Source organism: Anomalospiza imberbis, chromosome 17, assembly GCF_031753505.1.
Source record: "Anomalospiza imberbis isolate Cuckoo-Finch-1a 21T00152 chromosome 17, ASM3175350v1, whole genome shotgun sequence".
Classification (NCBI taxonomy): domain Eukaryota; kingdom Metazoa; phylum Chordata; class Aves; order Passeriformes; family Viduidae; genus Anomalospiza; species Anomalospiza imberbis.
In genome coordinates, this window is record NC_089697.1 from 7,447,028 (window position 1) to 7,462,044 (window position 15,017).

General features: G+C 62.7%; 2 protein-coding genes across 3 annotated transcripts; both read right to left on the minus strand.

Moving 5' to 3' along the window:
• Nucleotides 1–3,787: 3,787 nt before the first annotated feature.
• TCF15 (transcription factor 15) lies at nt 3,788–6,670 on the minus strand. Its single transcript, XM_068207751.1, has 2 exons — nt 6,040–6,670; nt 3,788–4,224 (listed from the first exon to the last, which is right to left on the minus strand). The coding sequence occupies exons 1-2, from the start codon at nt 6,514–6,516 to the stop codon at nt 4,150–4,152; spliced, it is 552 nt and encodes a 183-aa protein (XP_068063852.1). The 5' UTR covers nt 6,517–6,670; the 3' UTR covers nt 3,788–4,149.
• A 5,640-nt stretch (nt 6,671–12,310) lies between these two features.
• On the minus strand, nt 12,311–13,791 carry SRXN1 (sulfiredoxin 1). 2 transcript variants are annotated; one of them, XR_011004760.1, is made up of 3 exons: nt 13,502–13,791; nt 13,048–13,333; nt 12,311–12,997 (listed from the first exon to the last, which is right to left on the minus strand). XR_011004760.1 is itself a non-coding variant. In XM_068207759.1 (2 exons), exons 1-2 carry the CDS (start codon nt 13,760–13,762, stop codon nt 13,130–13,132), a joined length of 465 nt encoding a protein of 154 aa, XP_068063860.1. In that variant the 5' UTR covers nt 13,763–13,791; the 3' UTR covers nt 13,008–13,129. The 2 variants fall into 2 exon arrangements, 1 of the variants encoding a protein (XP_068063860.1); XM_068207759.1 differs by lacking the exon at nt 12,311–12,997 and having other exon boundaries at nt 13,008–13,333.
• Between the last annotated feature and the right edge of the window lie 1,226 nt (nt 13,792–15,017).

Sequence of the window (15,017 nt, forward strand, 5' to 3'; positions counted from 1 at the left end):
TGTGGCTGGAGATGTTTGCCCACAGCCCCGCTGGGTATCCAAGCCTTGACCCTCCAGGCTGCTGTCCCCATGGTGGGGACCCGCTTGTCCTCTGCCTGGCCTTCAGGGACATATCCCTCGCCCATCCATGTCCGGTCTCTCTGACTCAGAGCCTCTGGCCCTGCTCACCTGCTGTCCACAGGCTGAGCTGAGCCCCCAGGGCCGCTGGCTGTGGGGCAGGGCACGAGGCCAGCCCTGCTCTGATTACCCCCAGCGTTTTTTCCTTTTTCTTCCTTAATTTACTGAGGGCTAAATCCAAATATTACAACTTCCCCTCCACACCGCTGGTTACGCAGGCGGCCCCGGCCGGGCATTGTCTTATTGTTTGCAGAGGGAAGCTCCAGCGGGAGATTAACCTGGCGTTCACCCCGCACCACGGCCTCACACCCTGTCCCTGCTGCGGGGCCCGTGTCCCCAGGGACCGCAGCTGGCATGAGGTCCCAGCAGGGTGAACAGCTCTGAGGGCTCCAGTGCATGGTGGGGACGTGGCAGGGTGGTGGCAGCCCTGCAGCAGTGCCCACTGCACCCCTAGGATATGTGGGACCTTGGCGGATTCTTGCTGTGCATCCCTTGTGATGGTGAAGATCTGGCAGGTGTCTTGGGGGTCTCAGGCAGCCCCTTTGCCTGTTTTCTTCCCCAGGGACCCTGGCAGGATGTTGGAGGCTCAGTACAGTCTGGGTCTGCTGGCATGGGGAGGGAGGGACTGCCCAGAACCCCCACCTAGGGGACCATTGTGCTGCTCCTGGGTCATCCCATCCCATCCCATCCCATCCCATCCCATCCCATCCCATCCCATCCCATCCCATCCCATCTCAACCCTCCCTGATCCTTCTCTCCACCCTGCCCTGGGCAGCAGAGATGTGTCACCCTGTCCACACTCAGTGCCATCTAGACCTTGGGGATCCCTTCCCAGTCCTTCACCCTCAGGTCCAACAGGGCTCGAAGGGACTTGTGACACTCAGTTGATGGCTGTCACTGTCACAGGGAGGATTCCCCAGGCAACAAGCAACTGGGCTTTGCTCCAGGATACACTGGGGTCTTTATCATGAGCCTCCACTCTGGGGGAAGCCCAGGGAGGGTCAGGCAGCACCCAAAGGTGTTGCCAGAGGACAAGGAATGAGTAGGGCTGGATCCTGGCCCCAAAATGTGTCTTTGTGTCCTCTATCCCTGTATGCCTCCTCTTGATCTGCTGACTCAGACTCAGACAGGGTTTGACTCCACAGCCCCATCCTGGGGGCAGTGGGTCAGGAAAGCAGCGCTGCCCACAGACTGCAGGCTCTGCCTGACCCCTCTGCCCTCTGTTCTCCCACACCCCATGGCCAGACTGACCCTCCTGTGTCCCTGCACGGCCATGGATCCCTTTCCAGCAGCCCTGGTGCACAGCAGTACCAGGGGCTATCAGGTTCTGGTCCCGGTCACTGGGGGTGAGCCCCAGTCTGACCCCTGCCCACAGCTCCAGCAGCTCCTGCCTGGCCAGACCCAGCCTCATCCGTCCCACCAGCAAGGCAGCTCCCGGCACCCGCGGGTGCAGCCCTGCTGCATTCCAGCCTGGCTGGCCAGCCTGTGGGGAAGCTGAAATATTTGGGAGGGGAATGGAGAAGGGAAAGGGGAAAAAAATAATAAAATAAAAATCTATAAAAAGAAAGTTTAAAAACACAAGTTTAAAAAAAAATACCAGGCACGGAGTGCAGCTGCGTTCTAGTTCCAGTTCCCAGGTGATGTCAGGCCTGGAGCCTCTCCAGCCCTGGCCCCTCAGAGACGGTCTTTGTGGGTTCAGCACTGAGTGTTTTTCCTTCCTGAGACTCGGGGACACCTTCCTGTCTCAGAGAAAGCGGCCAAGAGCCTTTCCAAGGGTGTCCGCACGCAGGAAGGGGAGAGGATGGGAGGGGAGCGTGGCTGAGCTCAGTGCAGATCTGCGGCTGCCGGGGAGCTGGCGGTGGCCATGAGCGATCAGTGGCCACAACACTCACCCCACACGGGGCAAAGGGGCACCCAGCTCCCACCAACCCTGCAGCTCTGAGTCACCGTTTCCCTCTCGCGGTGCTGGGAGGGGCTGGAATGTACTGGGACCCACAAGCTTGTCACTGGGACATGCTGGGACCCGTGACCCCAGTGATTGGACATGCTGGGATCCATAGCCTCAGCAATGGGATGTGCTGGAATCCACAACTCCAGCACTGGATGTTATTGGGTAGCCAACTTCTGCACTAGGACATGCAGGGACCCAGGGCTGTTAACACTGGCACTTTCCCTGGGGTCATTGTGCCATCCTTGGCACTGGGGTGTGCTGACATCCATGGCCCTAGCACTGGGACATGCTGAATCCCAGAGCTTCAGCACTGGGATGTACTGGGATGCATGGCCTTTATACTGGGGCTTTCTAGAGCCCCAGTCTCTGGCACTGGGACATACTTGATGCACAGCTCCTGTGCAGGGATTCACTGGGGCTCATGGTCTTCATATTGGAGCTTGTTGAGGCTCCAGTTGCTGGCACTGGGATATACTGGGACCTATGCACTCAGTGCTGGGACCTGCTGTGCCCCCAGCACTGGGACCACCAGCCCTTGCTGACCCCCTGGGGGCTCCAGAGCCGCTACTTCACGAGGACAGTCCTCTTTTATGTGTGGGTTGGGTTGTTTGCAGAGCACAGCATCCCCCACGGCCCCTGCCCCCCGATAAACCCAGGGGCAGGGATTCTGTGTCCTGGGCTGTTTGGAGAATCTCACGGCTGTTTATTGGGGTCTGGGACACATTAGCCACGCTGAGAACAAACTTCTCCCACCCACCCCGGTCCCTGCTTGGGACCAGCTCTCACAGCTGCACCGCGCTGTCAGCTCCATAAATCAAACCCGGGGGAGGGAGCCCGGGGCAGGCTCACCTCCGTGAGCAGGGGGCCAAGAGGTGCTGTGGGCTCCCAACAGAGCCCCTGCCCGGGGCAGGCTCCAGCGGGACCCCCAGCGTGCTCCCCCTGCTCCATATTGGCTCCAGGACCCTAGGGAGATAGGGCAGCTCCAGTTCTTCAGCCCTTGGGGGGAGCCCCCAGCCGCCCCATCCACAGCTGCCTCTGCTCCGTGGGACACGCTGGCCCCTGGGAGCCACCAGCCCCAGCACAGCACCATTCCCAGGCTCAGCTCTCTGCACCGCCCAGCCAGCCAAGCAGAATCCCATGTGGGGATCTGGCCTGGGAACCCCCCATGTCCCCACCTGACCCCTTGCAGGTGCTGCTGCCTGCAGCCCCACCATGCAAGGCTCTGCATGGTCATCATGGTGGCAGTGGCAGTCACAGTGGGGACAGTCATTGTGATGGTGGCAGTCACAGCGTTGGTGGCAGCAGTGACGATGGTGGCAGTTGCAGTGGCAGTGACATCGCGCCAGTCATGATGTACCAGGTGGAGGGCAGGGCACCAAAGCAGTTACATCAACCCCGACCCACCACTTGGGCACCCGTGGCTGCAGCACGGGGCTGGCAGTGCCATCCCCATCCCATGGCATCACACTGACCCCCTTGGGACTTCTGCAGCCTTTGTGGGGCCAAAGCTGTCATCAGGGCCTGAGGACACAGGGACAGCTCACAAGGTCTTACCCTTGTGAATCCCACTATGGCACAGGCTGGGATGGTCCCACTGTGGGTAGGGCTGGGATGGTCACACTGGTTCCAGCGGCACAGAGCAGCAGGGCTGGGGGTCCAGAGCCATCTTGGGGACCCCCACCTCACCCCACACGGGGGTGACAGGCAGGCACTGGCCCGTCAGAAAAATAAGGTTTTATTTTCCAAGCAGCTGCACGTGCACAACCAGCATCCCCAGGGCCACGACACTGTCCCCCCGGAGCGCCTCGACGCCGGCCGCACACAGGTCCCTTCCAGTCCAGCCCCGGGGCGCGGGGACCCCCCTCCCCGGCCCTGCCCCGCGTGGGCAGCCTCGGCCACGGGAGCGTCCTCCCACCCCACTGCCGGCTCCAGGGCCAGTGTCGGTGTGGTGCCAGCCTGGGCTCGGCCGCTGCCGCCTCAGGTGAGCAGCTCCCTCCCTCCCCGCTGCGGTCTCTGGGCTGGCGTGTGCGGGCTCCGTCTGCCTCTGCCGCTGTCTCAGGTGGGTGCTGCCGGACCCCGGCTCATCTCCGCGACACTCGCAGGGGTGTCACCCCTCGCACCTTCAGGCAGTTGCCCCCGAGGTCCCTCCGACTGCCCTGCAGAGAGAGGAGGGAGAGCTGCAGGTACCATGGGGTGTCCGGGTGGGGGGCACTCTGCTCCTGCCCATTGTCCACCACACCAACTCCTCCATGGGGATCCACTGTGAGATGGCCAGTGGCTCAGTCCTGGGGTGGCTCTGTGCTGCCTGGAGTGGACAGACAGATGGGGCTATGCCTGACAAGTGGTTGGGTGTGTGGCTGGGAGGTGGGTGCTGTGGTGGAGCCCCAAGGTGGGTCCCCCTTGGCCTTGTCACCCTGCAGGACACAGTCCCCATGGCTGCTCAGCACCGCAAGGCTCAGACCTGTGGCAAGGGCCAGTAGCACCCCAGGACAGACACATTACCCTAGACAGATCCACAGCCCCGGAGACACAGAGTGAGTCCAAACTGGGATGGGCAGACTCAGCCCTACCTCACAGTTTATGAGAGCAACATCAGCCCAGTATAACCCAGCACAGACCAGCATGGTCCAGATTTAGCCCAGAACATTCCAGTATAACTCAGTGCAGATCAGCAGAGCCCAACAGAGCCCAGTTCCAACCCAGCCTATTTCCAGCCTTGCACAGCCAAGCATGGTCCAGTACAGCCCATTTCCAGACCATTTCCACCTCAGTACAACCCCTTTCCAGCCCTGCCCATTTCCAGCCCTGTACAGCTCCTTTCCAGCCTCAGGGCTGGGATGCAGAGTTGGATCCCAACCCAGGTCCCCCCATTGCCCTCCAGCAGCAGCTTCCCAGCCCCAGTGCCTCCACAGGATCCCCTGGGGGATCCAGCACTGTGCCAGACGCCTGGCTCCAATCCCAGGAAGCAGCCCAGAGGATCCCAGCTCTGCCAGGGACCAGGGCTGGAGGACCCCAGGAGGGCTGGAGAGGCTGCTGAGGGGGGTAGCAGGAGCAAGGGAGCAATTAAAAATGGAGCAGCCAAATGTGAAAAAGCTCTAAGGGCTGGAGTGTGACCCATGGCTGCATTGCTCGGGGTCACACATGGGACATCTTGAGGGTCTGTGGGGACAGTGGCAAGTACAGCAGCCCCTGCTCACAGCCCTGCCGAGGGATGTCCAAGAAGTTGGGCAGCTTCCAGCCCCTCACCCTGCACCCCATATCCTGCACAGCTATTCCTGGGTCAAGTGCACCCTGGCATGGGCAGCAGGGTGGGCTCACCACCCTGGTGAAAGGTGTCCCTTGAGCTGCAGGGTGCTGGGGGGAATCAGTTGGGTGGGCAGGGCAGGGGTGCTCTGCCACGGCCATGTGGGACCTGTACCAGTGCTGCCAGCAGACCTTGCCTGGGAACACTGGATGGGGAACTTGGTCTGGGCCCCCTCGAGGAGTGTCTGCTGGGCTCTTCCTGTCCTCATCACATCAGAGAGCTGCTGGAGTAGCCCTGCTGCAGTGCTGGTGGGCTGGCAGGGTTGGGTATGGAGATGAGGATGAGGATGGGGATGGGGATGGAGAAGGGGTCAGCCAGCGAACTCTAAGCCCCCCTGGGACAACCAATGCCGCCAGCTCTGGGGTGACTGTTTAACCCCTGAGACCTCCCAGCCCGGATGGACGTGGGGGAGCAGCCCAGCCCTCTGACGTGAGCAGGAGCTGTAGGCGTGTGGCTACAAGCAGGATTTGGCCAGGAGCAGCCAAAACGTCCAGTGGGAGCTGGAGCCAGAAGCTGTGGTTCTCACTGAGCCATGCCAAGTCTCTTGCCCCGTACAGCCCAGGCAGAGGCTGCTGCCCCCCATCCCTTGGGGACATGCTGAGCCTCCTGCCCCACTCAGGCCAGTAAGGGGAGGAAGAACCCTAACCCATCCCAGAACACCACTCACCCCTTTCCGCTGGTTGCTGAGGCAGAAGGTGCAGATGCTGCGGGGCTGTTTGCTGTCCAGGTCGCCCTTGGCACCATAGATGGCACTGAAACAGGGCTGCCCGTCCTCGCAGCCCTCGCCCAGCAGCAGCACGTTGGCCAGATGGGAGATGTAGCTGGAGGCCAGGCGGAGGGTCTCGATCTTGGACAGCTTCCGATCCACGGGCTCGGTGGGGATGAGGGTCCGCAGGGCGGTGAAGGCCGTGTTGACGCTCTGGGTCCGGTCCCGCTCCCGTGCGTTCGCCGCCTGCCTCTGCTTCACCATCACCATCGGCCCCGGCTTCCGCGGCAGCTTGCGGCGAGCCTCGGCGCCCTCGCAGCAGCCGAACGACTGGTCCGACGTGTCGCTCTCGCTCCGGTTCTCCTCGTCCTCCGAGAGCATGCTGAGGTCGGGGTAGAGCACGCGGGCGGCCACAGGGCGCAGCATGGTGAAGGCCATGGTGGGGTGCCCGCCCGCACCCCCGGCCCTGCTGGGGGCACCCCCCGGGCTGCGGGGAGCCTTCCCCCGCCGGCACAGCCGCGACGGCGGCTCCGGACGCCTTCCCGCTGCTGCTCCGCTGCGGCAGCTGAGCAGGGCTGGGACGACTGTCTGCAGGGGGAATCGGGATTTATACGGCCGGGGAGGGGCTGGCTCCGGAGCCCACCCCCAGCCGGCCCCCCGAGCTCCGGCCAGCGGCCAGCGGCCAGCGGCCAGCGGCCAGCGTCCTCACCCCAGCCCTCAGAGCCAGTGCTGGCTCTGGCCACTGGCCTGGCCCCGCTCCGGCACGCTGGCCTGGCTGCGGGCACCTTGACCCCAGGTCATGCCCACGGTGCTAAATGAACCGTGGCAGTGCCAGGGCCACTGTCTGACAAGTGCTCCCTGTGCCATGGCCTCTGGCACCTGCAGAGCGATGTCACACACAGCGCCCAGGCAGCGTGTCCCCAGCCCCTGCCTGGCTGTCTCTTGCCAGCCCTGGGTCCCACACAGGGTGGCATGAGATTAACCTGGGGCATAGGAGCTGGGATGGGGAAGGCAACCACGGGTGGGTGACACTGGTGCGGTGCTTGGGGTGTTTATCAGAGGAATGCCAGTGGGGGACATGCCGCTGCCCACATCCTGCTATGCCCCACTGGGACAGGGTCTGTGCCCAGGAGGATGCCCGGAGCAGTCAGGGAGCAGCAAGGGCAGGCAGCCCCGCAGGGATGCACCCCTTGCTCCTCTGTTCCCGGTGCCTGCCCACCATGGGAGGTGACAGGGAGACATGGAGAGGCACGGGCAGCACTGCCGGCAGCGCTGCCAGGAGCATTTCCTCCCGCCCAGGAGGAAGGTGTGTGCCGGCAGTGGAAACACGGAGTCTTTTCCTGAGAGGGGAGCTATGAGCTGGCAGCAGCGGGAATCACCGGTGTCCTGGGAAGGGCTGGGGGTGCTCCCCAGCCTTACCATCACTCCTTGTCATTCCTTGGCACTCAATACCACAGACTATGGCCCTGCTCCTCCTCACCAGAGAGGTCAATGTGGGTCCCACTCTGCCTTCCACCCCCCAGCCCTGAGCCCAACGCTCTCAGGAGCAGGCAGGGGGATAGCCAGCTGAACCAAGCAGGCAGGAGGCTTCCTGCCCGCCTTCCTCCCCTTCCTCCTCCTCCACGATGCACCAGGCATGATGCAGGTCAAGGGGCAAAAACATGTGGAGGGCAGGACCTGGCTCCTGGTAGATGGTCCCAGGGCTGCTGGGGATGTGGCTGGGAGACTTGGCAGTGCCAGCTGCAGTCCCCACTGTCCAGAAGCTCCACAGCCAGAGAGGGATACTGGGGGAAATCTTAGAGGCTTGCCAGGGCTGAGACAGTGGCCATGGAATGCAGCTGGCATATCAGAAACCCCAGTGAGGTGGTCAGTGGGGTGCCCTGGGGCCATGGAATAGGGTGGCATCGTGTTCCTCAGTGCCCCATGGGCAAAAGCATATGGTTGCAAGACTGCAGCTTGTGGTATGGCTCCTGGGGTCTGGGTCCCCCCATGGGCTTTCCTAGTGCTTCCAGGGCTTGTGGCTGCTGGACCATGACAGGGGCAACTGTGCTGCCTGGCACAGGCACCACTTCACTGCCTCCCATCCTGCTGGCTGTGAGCAAACGGCCCCTCTGCCCCCCGCGGGGCACAGGCAGTCCCCGGCTGGCGGGAACCCCTGCCCTGTTTTCCTTCACCATTTGTCTGCCTGTGCAGAGCCTGTAAATCACGCAGTGGGGGGCAGAGAGATGGGCTGGGGGCTGGTGGTCTTGCTGGGGCTGGGGACATGTAGGGCTGCACCAAGGGCCAGGGGTCCCACTGGAGCAGGGGACATGCAGGGCCACACCAGGAGCTGGGGACATGCAGGGCTGAGAAAGAGGACAGGGATCCACCTGGGGATGAAAATGGGCAGAGGTCTGCATTGTGTCCACACTGGCAGCTCTCACCGTGCACCACTCCCCATGAGGGAACCTGACCTTCTTCTGTAGCATTTGCCCAAGTGCAGACCCCACAAAAGGGTATGTGCCAGCAGTGCCAGGGGCAAAGCTGGGGATGGGCAGGCCCTTGGCATGACAAGCAGGGAGCAGGCAGGGAACAAGCAGGTGAGGGGAAGCCCCATTCTGCCCCGCTCTCACCCCAGAATCTTGCTGAGCCATGGCTGGGGGTCCACAGCAGCTCCTGGCCCTGACAGGTGGTAAGACGGATGGCTGGGGCTGTGTACTCAGCTGCACGTCCCACACATGGCCACCAGCTGACAGGGACAGGCTGGGGGCATCACCCCGTCCCCACACCCAGCCGAACTGCCCCAGGGCTTTTCTGGGGGGCATGGCCACATGTGGGGTGCTGGTGGCCCGAGGGGTCTGGAACATGGCAGAGCAACAGGGCACAGGCAGGGGAAGGAGCAGCAGACAGGAGATGGCTCAGTGTGGGGTGGGACCAGCACACATGTGTGCACACACGAGTGAGTGTGTGGGTGTGCAGCTGCACACATCTGTACATCCAAGCATGCATGGATGCGTACATCCGTGTGTGTGTGCACGGGGATATTTGTGAGTATGAGGCTGTGTGCACGTGTTTGTGCAGTTGCGCGTGGATGTGGATGTGTGCCTGTGGGTGCCATGTAAACCCCAAATGCCACCACCTCCTGCTGCAGTGACACCTCCACGTTGGCACAGATGTGTGTATGTGTGACCACCACCTCGCCAGATGCTGCACACAGAAGGATGGATGGACAGGAGCTGTCATCCCTGACTGGGAGAGCAGCAGGAACCATGGGAAGCAGGGAACGCTGCCGGCTCCCTGCCTGTCCAGCTGCCTGCGGACGCTGTGGCTGCGGGGCAGGAGGACGCGCGGCAGCAGCCGGGTTTTCCTGTGCTGCCTGGCAGGCGTCTGGTACAGGACGTGAGCCCCTGTGCCTGGGCCCCCCAGCTCCCCCAGCTCCCCCCAGCTCCCCCAGGCCCACTGGCCTGGGCTCTGACTCAGGGCACTGTGCAGTGTGAGGTGCAGTTGAGGCTGTGGCATCACAAACCTTCTGCCAGCTGGGGTGGGTGCCAGGACATGGTGTGGTTTGGCATCACAGCTCTCCCAGCTGATCCAGCCGACCCCCGAGCAGAGGGCAGCACCAGGCAGTGGCTCAGGCATTCATGGGACCCTGCATGGGACATCCAGCATGGAGGAGGCATGGCCTGAGCATGGGGTTGCAGCTCTGACCCCAGTCTAACCAGGCATCTCCTGCTTGGTGGGCATTGTGGGGTCAGGGTGCTGGGCACCCTTAGGGCTGGGTCCTGCCTCTGCTGCCAGGGAAATGCCCCCTGCCCCCCACACCAGGGAGTGTTTATCTTCGAGGTGATACTTAAGTGTAAGAAAATAAACAGGGAGCAGATGGGGCAGGGGCCAGGGCTGCCCCTGGCCCCACGGGAATGCTCCAGCCCTGCTGGGAAAACACCACGGCCAGTGAGGCAAATGGATTCCAGACCCGCGGCAGTGCTGGAACATGTGGCCACCAGGACACTGGGCCTGACCCTGTTGAGCCCTGGTGAAGCAATGCTGGACTGATCCATTCAACTCCACCCCACCCCATCCCATCCTGTCCTATCCTGTCCCATCCTCTCCCATCACAACCCATCCATGCCATCCTACCCCATCCCATCCTACTCAGTGCCCCCAGTCCACAGCCCCTGACCAGACCTTGGCACTGGGGGATGTCCAGGACTGGCCCCTCTGCCTGTGGCTCCCCAGTTTCAGGGTGCTCAGGCCAGTGAGGCACAGGCCTGGGAGCTTCCCCATCCCAAATGCACAGTCCTGTCCAGCCGGGCACACACGGTGTCTGAGTCCAGCTGAGCCCAGTGAGGCAGGGGTCTCATCCCAGGGGAGTCTATCCGTGCTCCCTGACACTGGCAGACCAGAGATGGCAGATCTGGGAGCCTCCGGAGCCCCTGGAGCCCCATGGGTGGGGAGGAGCAGTGAGTGCCAGGGGGACTGGTCATTGTGAAACATTTGGGGGAACAGGAGAGTTTCCCCATTTTCCTGGATCAGGGCTGTATCAGGGTGACCTGGTGGGTCCTCAGGCAGTGTGGGAAGCACCATGCCCCCCCTGCTCCCCAGGCTGTACCTGAGGGCTGGGGCTGCTGGTCTGGAAGGCATTACACGCCTGTCGCACAGGGAAGTCTGTCCCAGTTCCGGAGCTGGGACCCCCCCACCCGGCCCGGGCTGGGGGGAGCCCACAAAGCGCCTTTGTTCCTGCCCTGGAACGAATGGATTGGAGGCAGCCGGATCGGCTGTCAGCCGGCGACACCAGAGACCCCGCGGGTCAGGCAGAGGGAAGGGGGACAGGTGGAGGACGGATAGATGGAGGCAATGCAGGGCTCTGGAGAGACCCATTCCTGTGCCAGCCGGGGGGCTGTGGCACCAGCAGCCCCTGCTGGGAACCAGCTCCCACTGCCACACCATGCCAGCCCCATGGATGCACCAGTCAGCCCTGGAGATGCTCACACAGCACCTTGGACACATCTGCAGTGGCAGGGAGCCCTGGGAGTGATGTCAGAACACCCTGGGACTGGCACGGACCTTTGGCACTGTTTGCAGATGCAGAAAAAGCAGATCCTGCAGCAAGCTGGAAGAAGCCTCCATGGCTTGCAGGAGTCGCAGGATCTGGGCAGTCTCAGTTCATTCCCACTTTGTGGAATTCCCAGCTCTGCTGAGCTGCCTCTTTTCCAAGGGATAAGGGGCACAAGCCCAGGAGAGTGGGGCAAACAGAGTGCATGTGAGATGCCCAGCAGCGGGGGCACACAGGATATAAACAGACAGTCCCTGCCATGGGACACCCGTTGGGGGGCACTCTGGAAATGTCCACATTGCCCCAGAAGCTGCCGCAGGAGCTGCTACCTCCTCCCTCCACCCCCTGCTCTCTAACAAGAGGAAACTTTTTAGCACGCCACAATTCTTAGGAGAAATTTATGGCCCATCAGGGAGCTGCGGACCAGGGCTGCTCTCCGTGAGTGCTTGCAGGGCTTCCTCTCGGCACACAGCTGCTTTCATGCGGCACATGCAGCTCTGCCGTGCCGGAGTCTCCCTCCGGTCCCTTCCCCTCATCCAGCACCCCCAGCCCACCCCGCTCTTCCTCCCCAGTGGAGCCTGCGGAAACGTGGAGGCAGCGGTAAATTGTGCCGTGTCCGATGCCAGCGCTGCCAGCTCCTGCCATGCAAACGAGCCGGCCGTGCCCTCCTCTCCCGGCCCATCTCTGCCCTAGGGGAACAGGATCCGTTCAGGGAGGAGCATGGCTGATGGGGCAGAAGTGTCCGGCCGCAGTTCCTGTCCCAGTCCTGCTGACTCACGGCGTGGTGAGTGAGTCAGTGGCCTTTCCCCTCCCTGGATGGAGGCTCTTCACTTAGAGGGATGCTGGGATGCCCAGGGGATGCTCGAGGCGTTTTTTCCAAGCTGCACGTGGGGTGACGACGTGGTGCTTGCAGAAATTACAGCATCCCAGCATGGCAGGACCACATGCGTCCCCACAGCTGGACTGGAGCTGACCCTGAATTCAGCTCCCTGGCAGGGTGGGCTGGCAGAACATTGTCCTGTCACAGCATCCATTCCCTTGCAGAACATCCATCTCCTTGCAAAGCCTGTGTCCTTGTTCTGTGTGCCCACAGCCACTGCTCTTGCTGGTGCCAGGCCACCATGCTGTGCCATGCTGTGCCATGTTGGACCACTGCATCCCTGCTCCCAACCTCAGCACCCGCTAGCACCACACCAAGGAGCAGGGGTTTTGATCATCTTTATTCCAGGGGCAGCAGTGGCTGTCCCCACCACAGGGTTTTGGAGATGTCCCCTATGGAGACTGGGACCACTGGTGAGCCCAGAGTCACTGAGGGAGGGCTGGGGACTGGCCATGCCAGGTTGGCTGTGTCTCTTCCCTGTGTCCTGATTCTGTTGTGTCCCAGTTCGCCTGTACCCCTTCCCGGTTCAGCTGTGCCCCTAATGAGCTGTGACTTGTCCCAGTTCCAGTGTGCTCCGGTTCAGCCATTCCCGCTTGAGCCATGCCCCGGTTAAGCCCATTCCATCCCGGTTCAGCTATTCCCGGTTGAGCCGTGCCCCGGTTTAGCCTGTTCCATCACAGTTCAGCTATTCCCGATTGCGCTGTGCTCCTGTTCATCCCACCCCAACCGGTTCATCCCGTCCCGGTTCATCCCGTCCCGTCCCGGTCCGCGCGGTCGCTCCGGACGGCGCAGCGCGGCACAATAGCGCCACCTGCCGGCCCCGACGGGCGCCTCCCGGTACCGGTGAGAGCCTGACCTTATCCCCGCTGGAGGGACCCCGGGGACCCTCCGAGTCTGGGGACCCTGACCTTATCCCCGCTGGAGGGACCCCGGGGACCCTCCGAGTCTGGGGACCCTGACCTTATCCCCGCTGGAGGGACCCCGGGGACCCTCCGAGTCTGGGGACCCTGACCTCTCCCGGCTGGAGGGACCGTGGGGACTCCCCAGGGCTGGGGACGCCCACCACATCCTCATCAAAGGCTCACGGGTCGGAACCAACAGGGACAGAAGGGGCTGATGGGCATCCTCGGGGTGCTGGGCTAGCGCAGGTGAGGCGTGGAGGAGCCAAGGTAAGTACGGAGGTCGCTGAGGGTGGAGGGGATGATCTTGGCGGGGATGGTCTCCCGGCAGAGTGCCTGGTGGGCAGCATAGCGGTGGCAGCCCCCGAAGGAGTAGAAGTAATCGCCGCCCTCACTGCCTTTGATCCAGAGCACGTCGATGGGGGGCACCCGCTCGGGATCCTCCTGGGAAGGGGAAGAGACATGCCAGAGCAACACGCCCCGCCACTCCCAACCTTCCCTGACACCCCCCAACCGGACTGTGCCAGGGCTTGGGTACTGACAGCTTCCCCAGCAGTGCCCTCTGAACGGGTGCAGGAGGGGCTGCCTCTGCATCCCGGAGGCTGTGCTCACCTGCAGGGTCTCCATCAGGCTCTGCACCTTTCCCGGCTCCAGCTCTGCCGGGATGGGCCGGATGAGGACCCGCATGGGCACGTTGTGCACGGCCGAGATGTGCTGGGTATGGATGCTCCTGTCTTCGGCCTCAGCCATGGCTGTGGCTGCCGGCCGGCCTTGGCTTTCCTCTGTCCTGCTCAGCCGAGCCCTCCGCTCTGCCCCGAGCAGTGCAGCGCCCAGTCGTACCCCTCTACTTCCTCCTTGCCCAGCCATCGTCATCGCCAGGGCCTCCGCCCCACTGTTTTGCAGAGTCACAGTGAGGGGCAGGACAGAGTTCCGGGCCGGGTGCCAGAGCCGGCTGGCCCGCTGCCTGCTCCGGAGAGCCTGCGGTCAGGGCTGCCCTCGGCTCCTCCTTCCCATGGGACACCCATGGGCACGCGGCAGCTGAGCCCCCCCCATGTATGCTGGGGGTCCCTGTCCTGCCCCCTGGGGGTCTCGGGTCCCACCTGGCCGTGCTGGGCCACTAAGGATCATCCTGCAGCTGAGATTTGGGATACGCCCCCCGCCTGCCTGGCTGTACCAGGAACACGTCCCCAGCCCAGAGCCCCCTCCCTGCTGCGCTGACGCCTATGGGGTCCACAGCAAGGAAGATGAGGCATGAAACAACTGCAGGGCTGAGCAGTGATGCTGGGATGCTCCACAGCTGGGCAGGCATCAAAGAACTTCAGCCCTGAGTCTTTCTAGGTCATTTCTTCAGACCAGTGTTCCAAACGGGGAGAGGCTCGCGGGAGGAACTGGGTCTCCCACCCCTCTGGCTGCTGCAACCAGGACACCCGGTATACACAGCAGGGACACGATGACAGGGGATGGCTGCTCCCAGTGCCCTCAGCCTGGCTCCCTGGTGTCATGGAGGGCCCTCAGCCCCAGAGCTGACTTGGAAGCATGCAGATGATGGTCAGGGATGGTTTTGTGAGGCTCTGGAATTAGTTTCTTGCAAGGTGAATCTGGTAATGTCTTTGTGCGTGAAAGATTGCACTGATGTCACTGGGAGCCCAGGGGTCAGCTAGGTCTTTGCTGACAAGCTGGATGCTAAAAATAATTTACCTTCCCCCCATCAGCACCCACATCTGGGAAAGGATGAGGAAAGAGGGGTGGGGAGCAGGAATGCCTGTCTGCCCCTGGGAGCAGGGGCTCTACTGGGTTGTCATCACTGGTGAGTTCAAATAAAATTTGCTCACAGAATCCTCCCCATCCTGCGCAGTGGCGCCCCAGGGGTGTGTGAGCTTACCGGCGCCCTTCCCGGGCTGCCCGCCGGGCTCTGCTCCCACTGCCGGGATTTCACACGCCGCTTTACTTCCAGGTCAGCGCTCTGCCGCGCTCACAGCCCCCGGCGCTCTCACGAGCAGGGTGGCATGTAACCCCTCCTTGTCACAGCAGGGGTTGTCTGGCTGCTGCCCACTGGCTGAAGGGCTGGCAGGGCCACGTGGGCAGCATGGAATGCTCAGGGCGTCTCAGCCACCCGTTTCCAACGGGT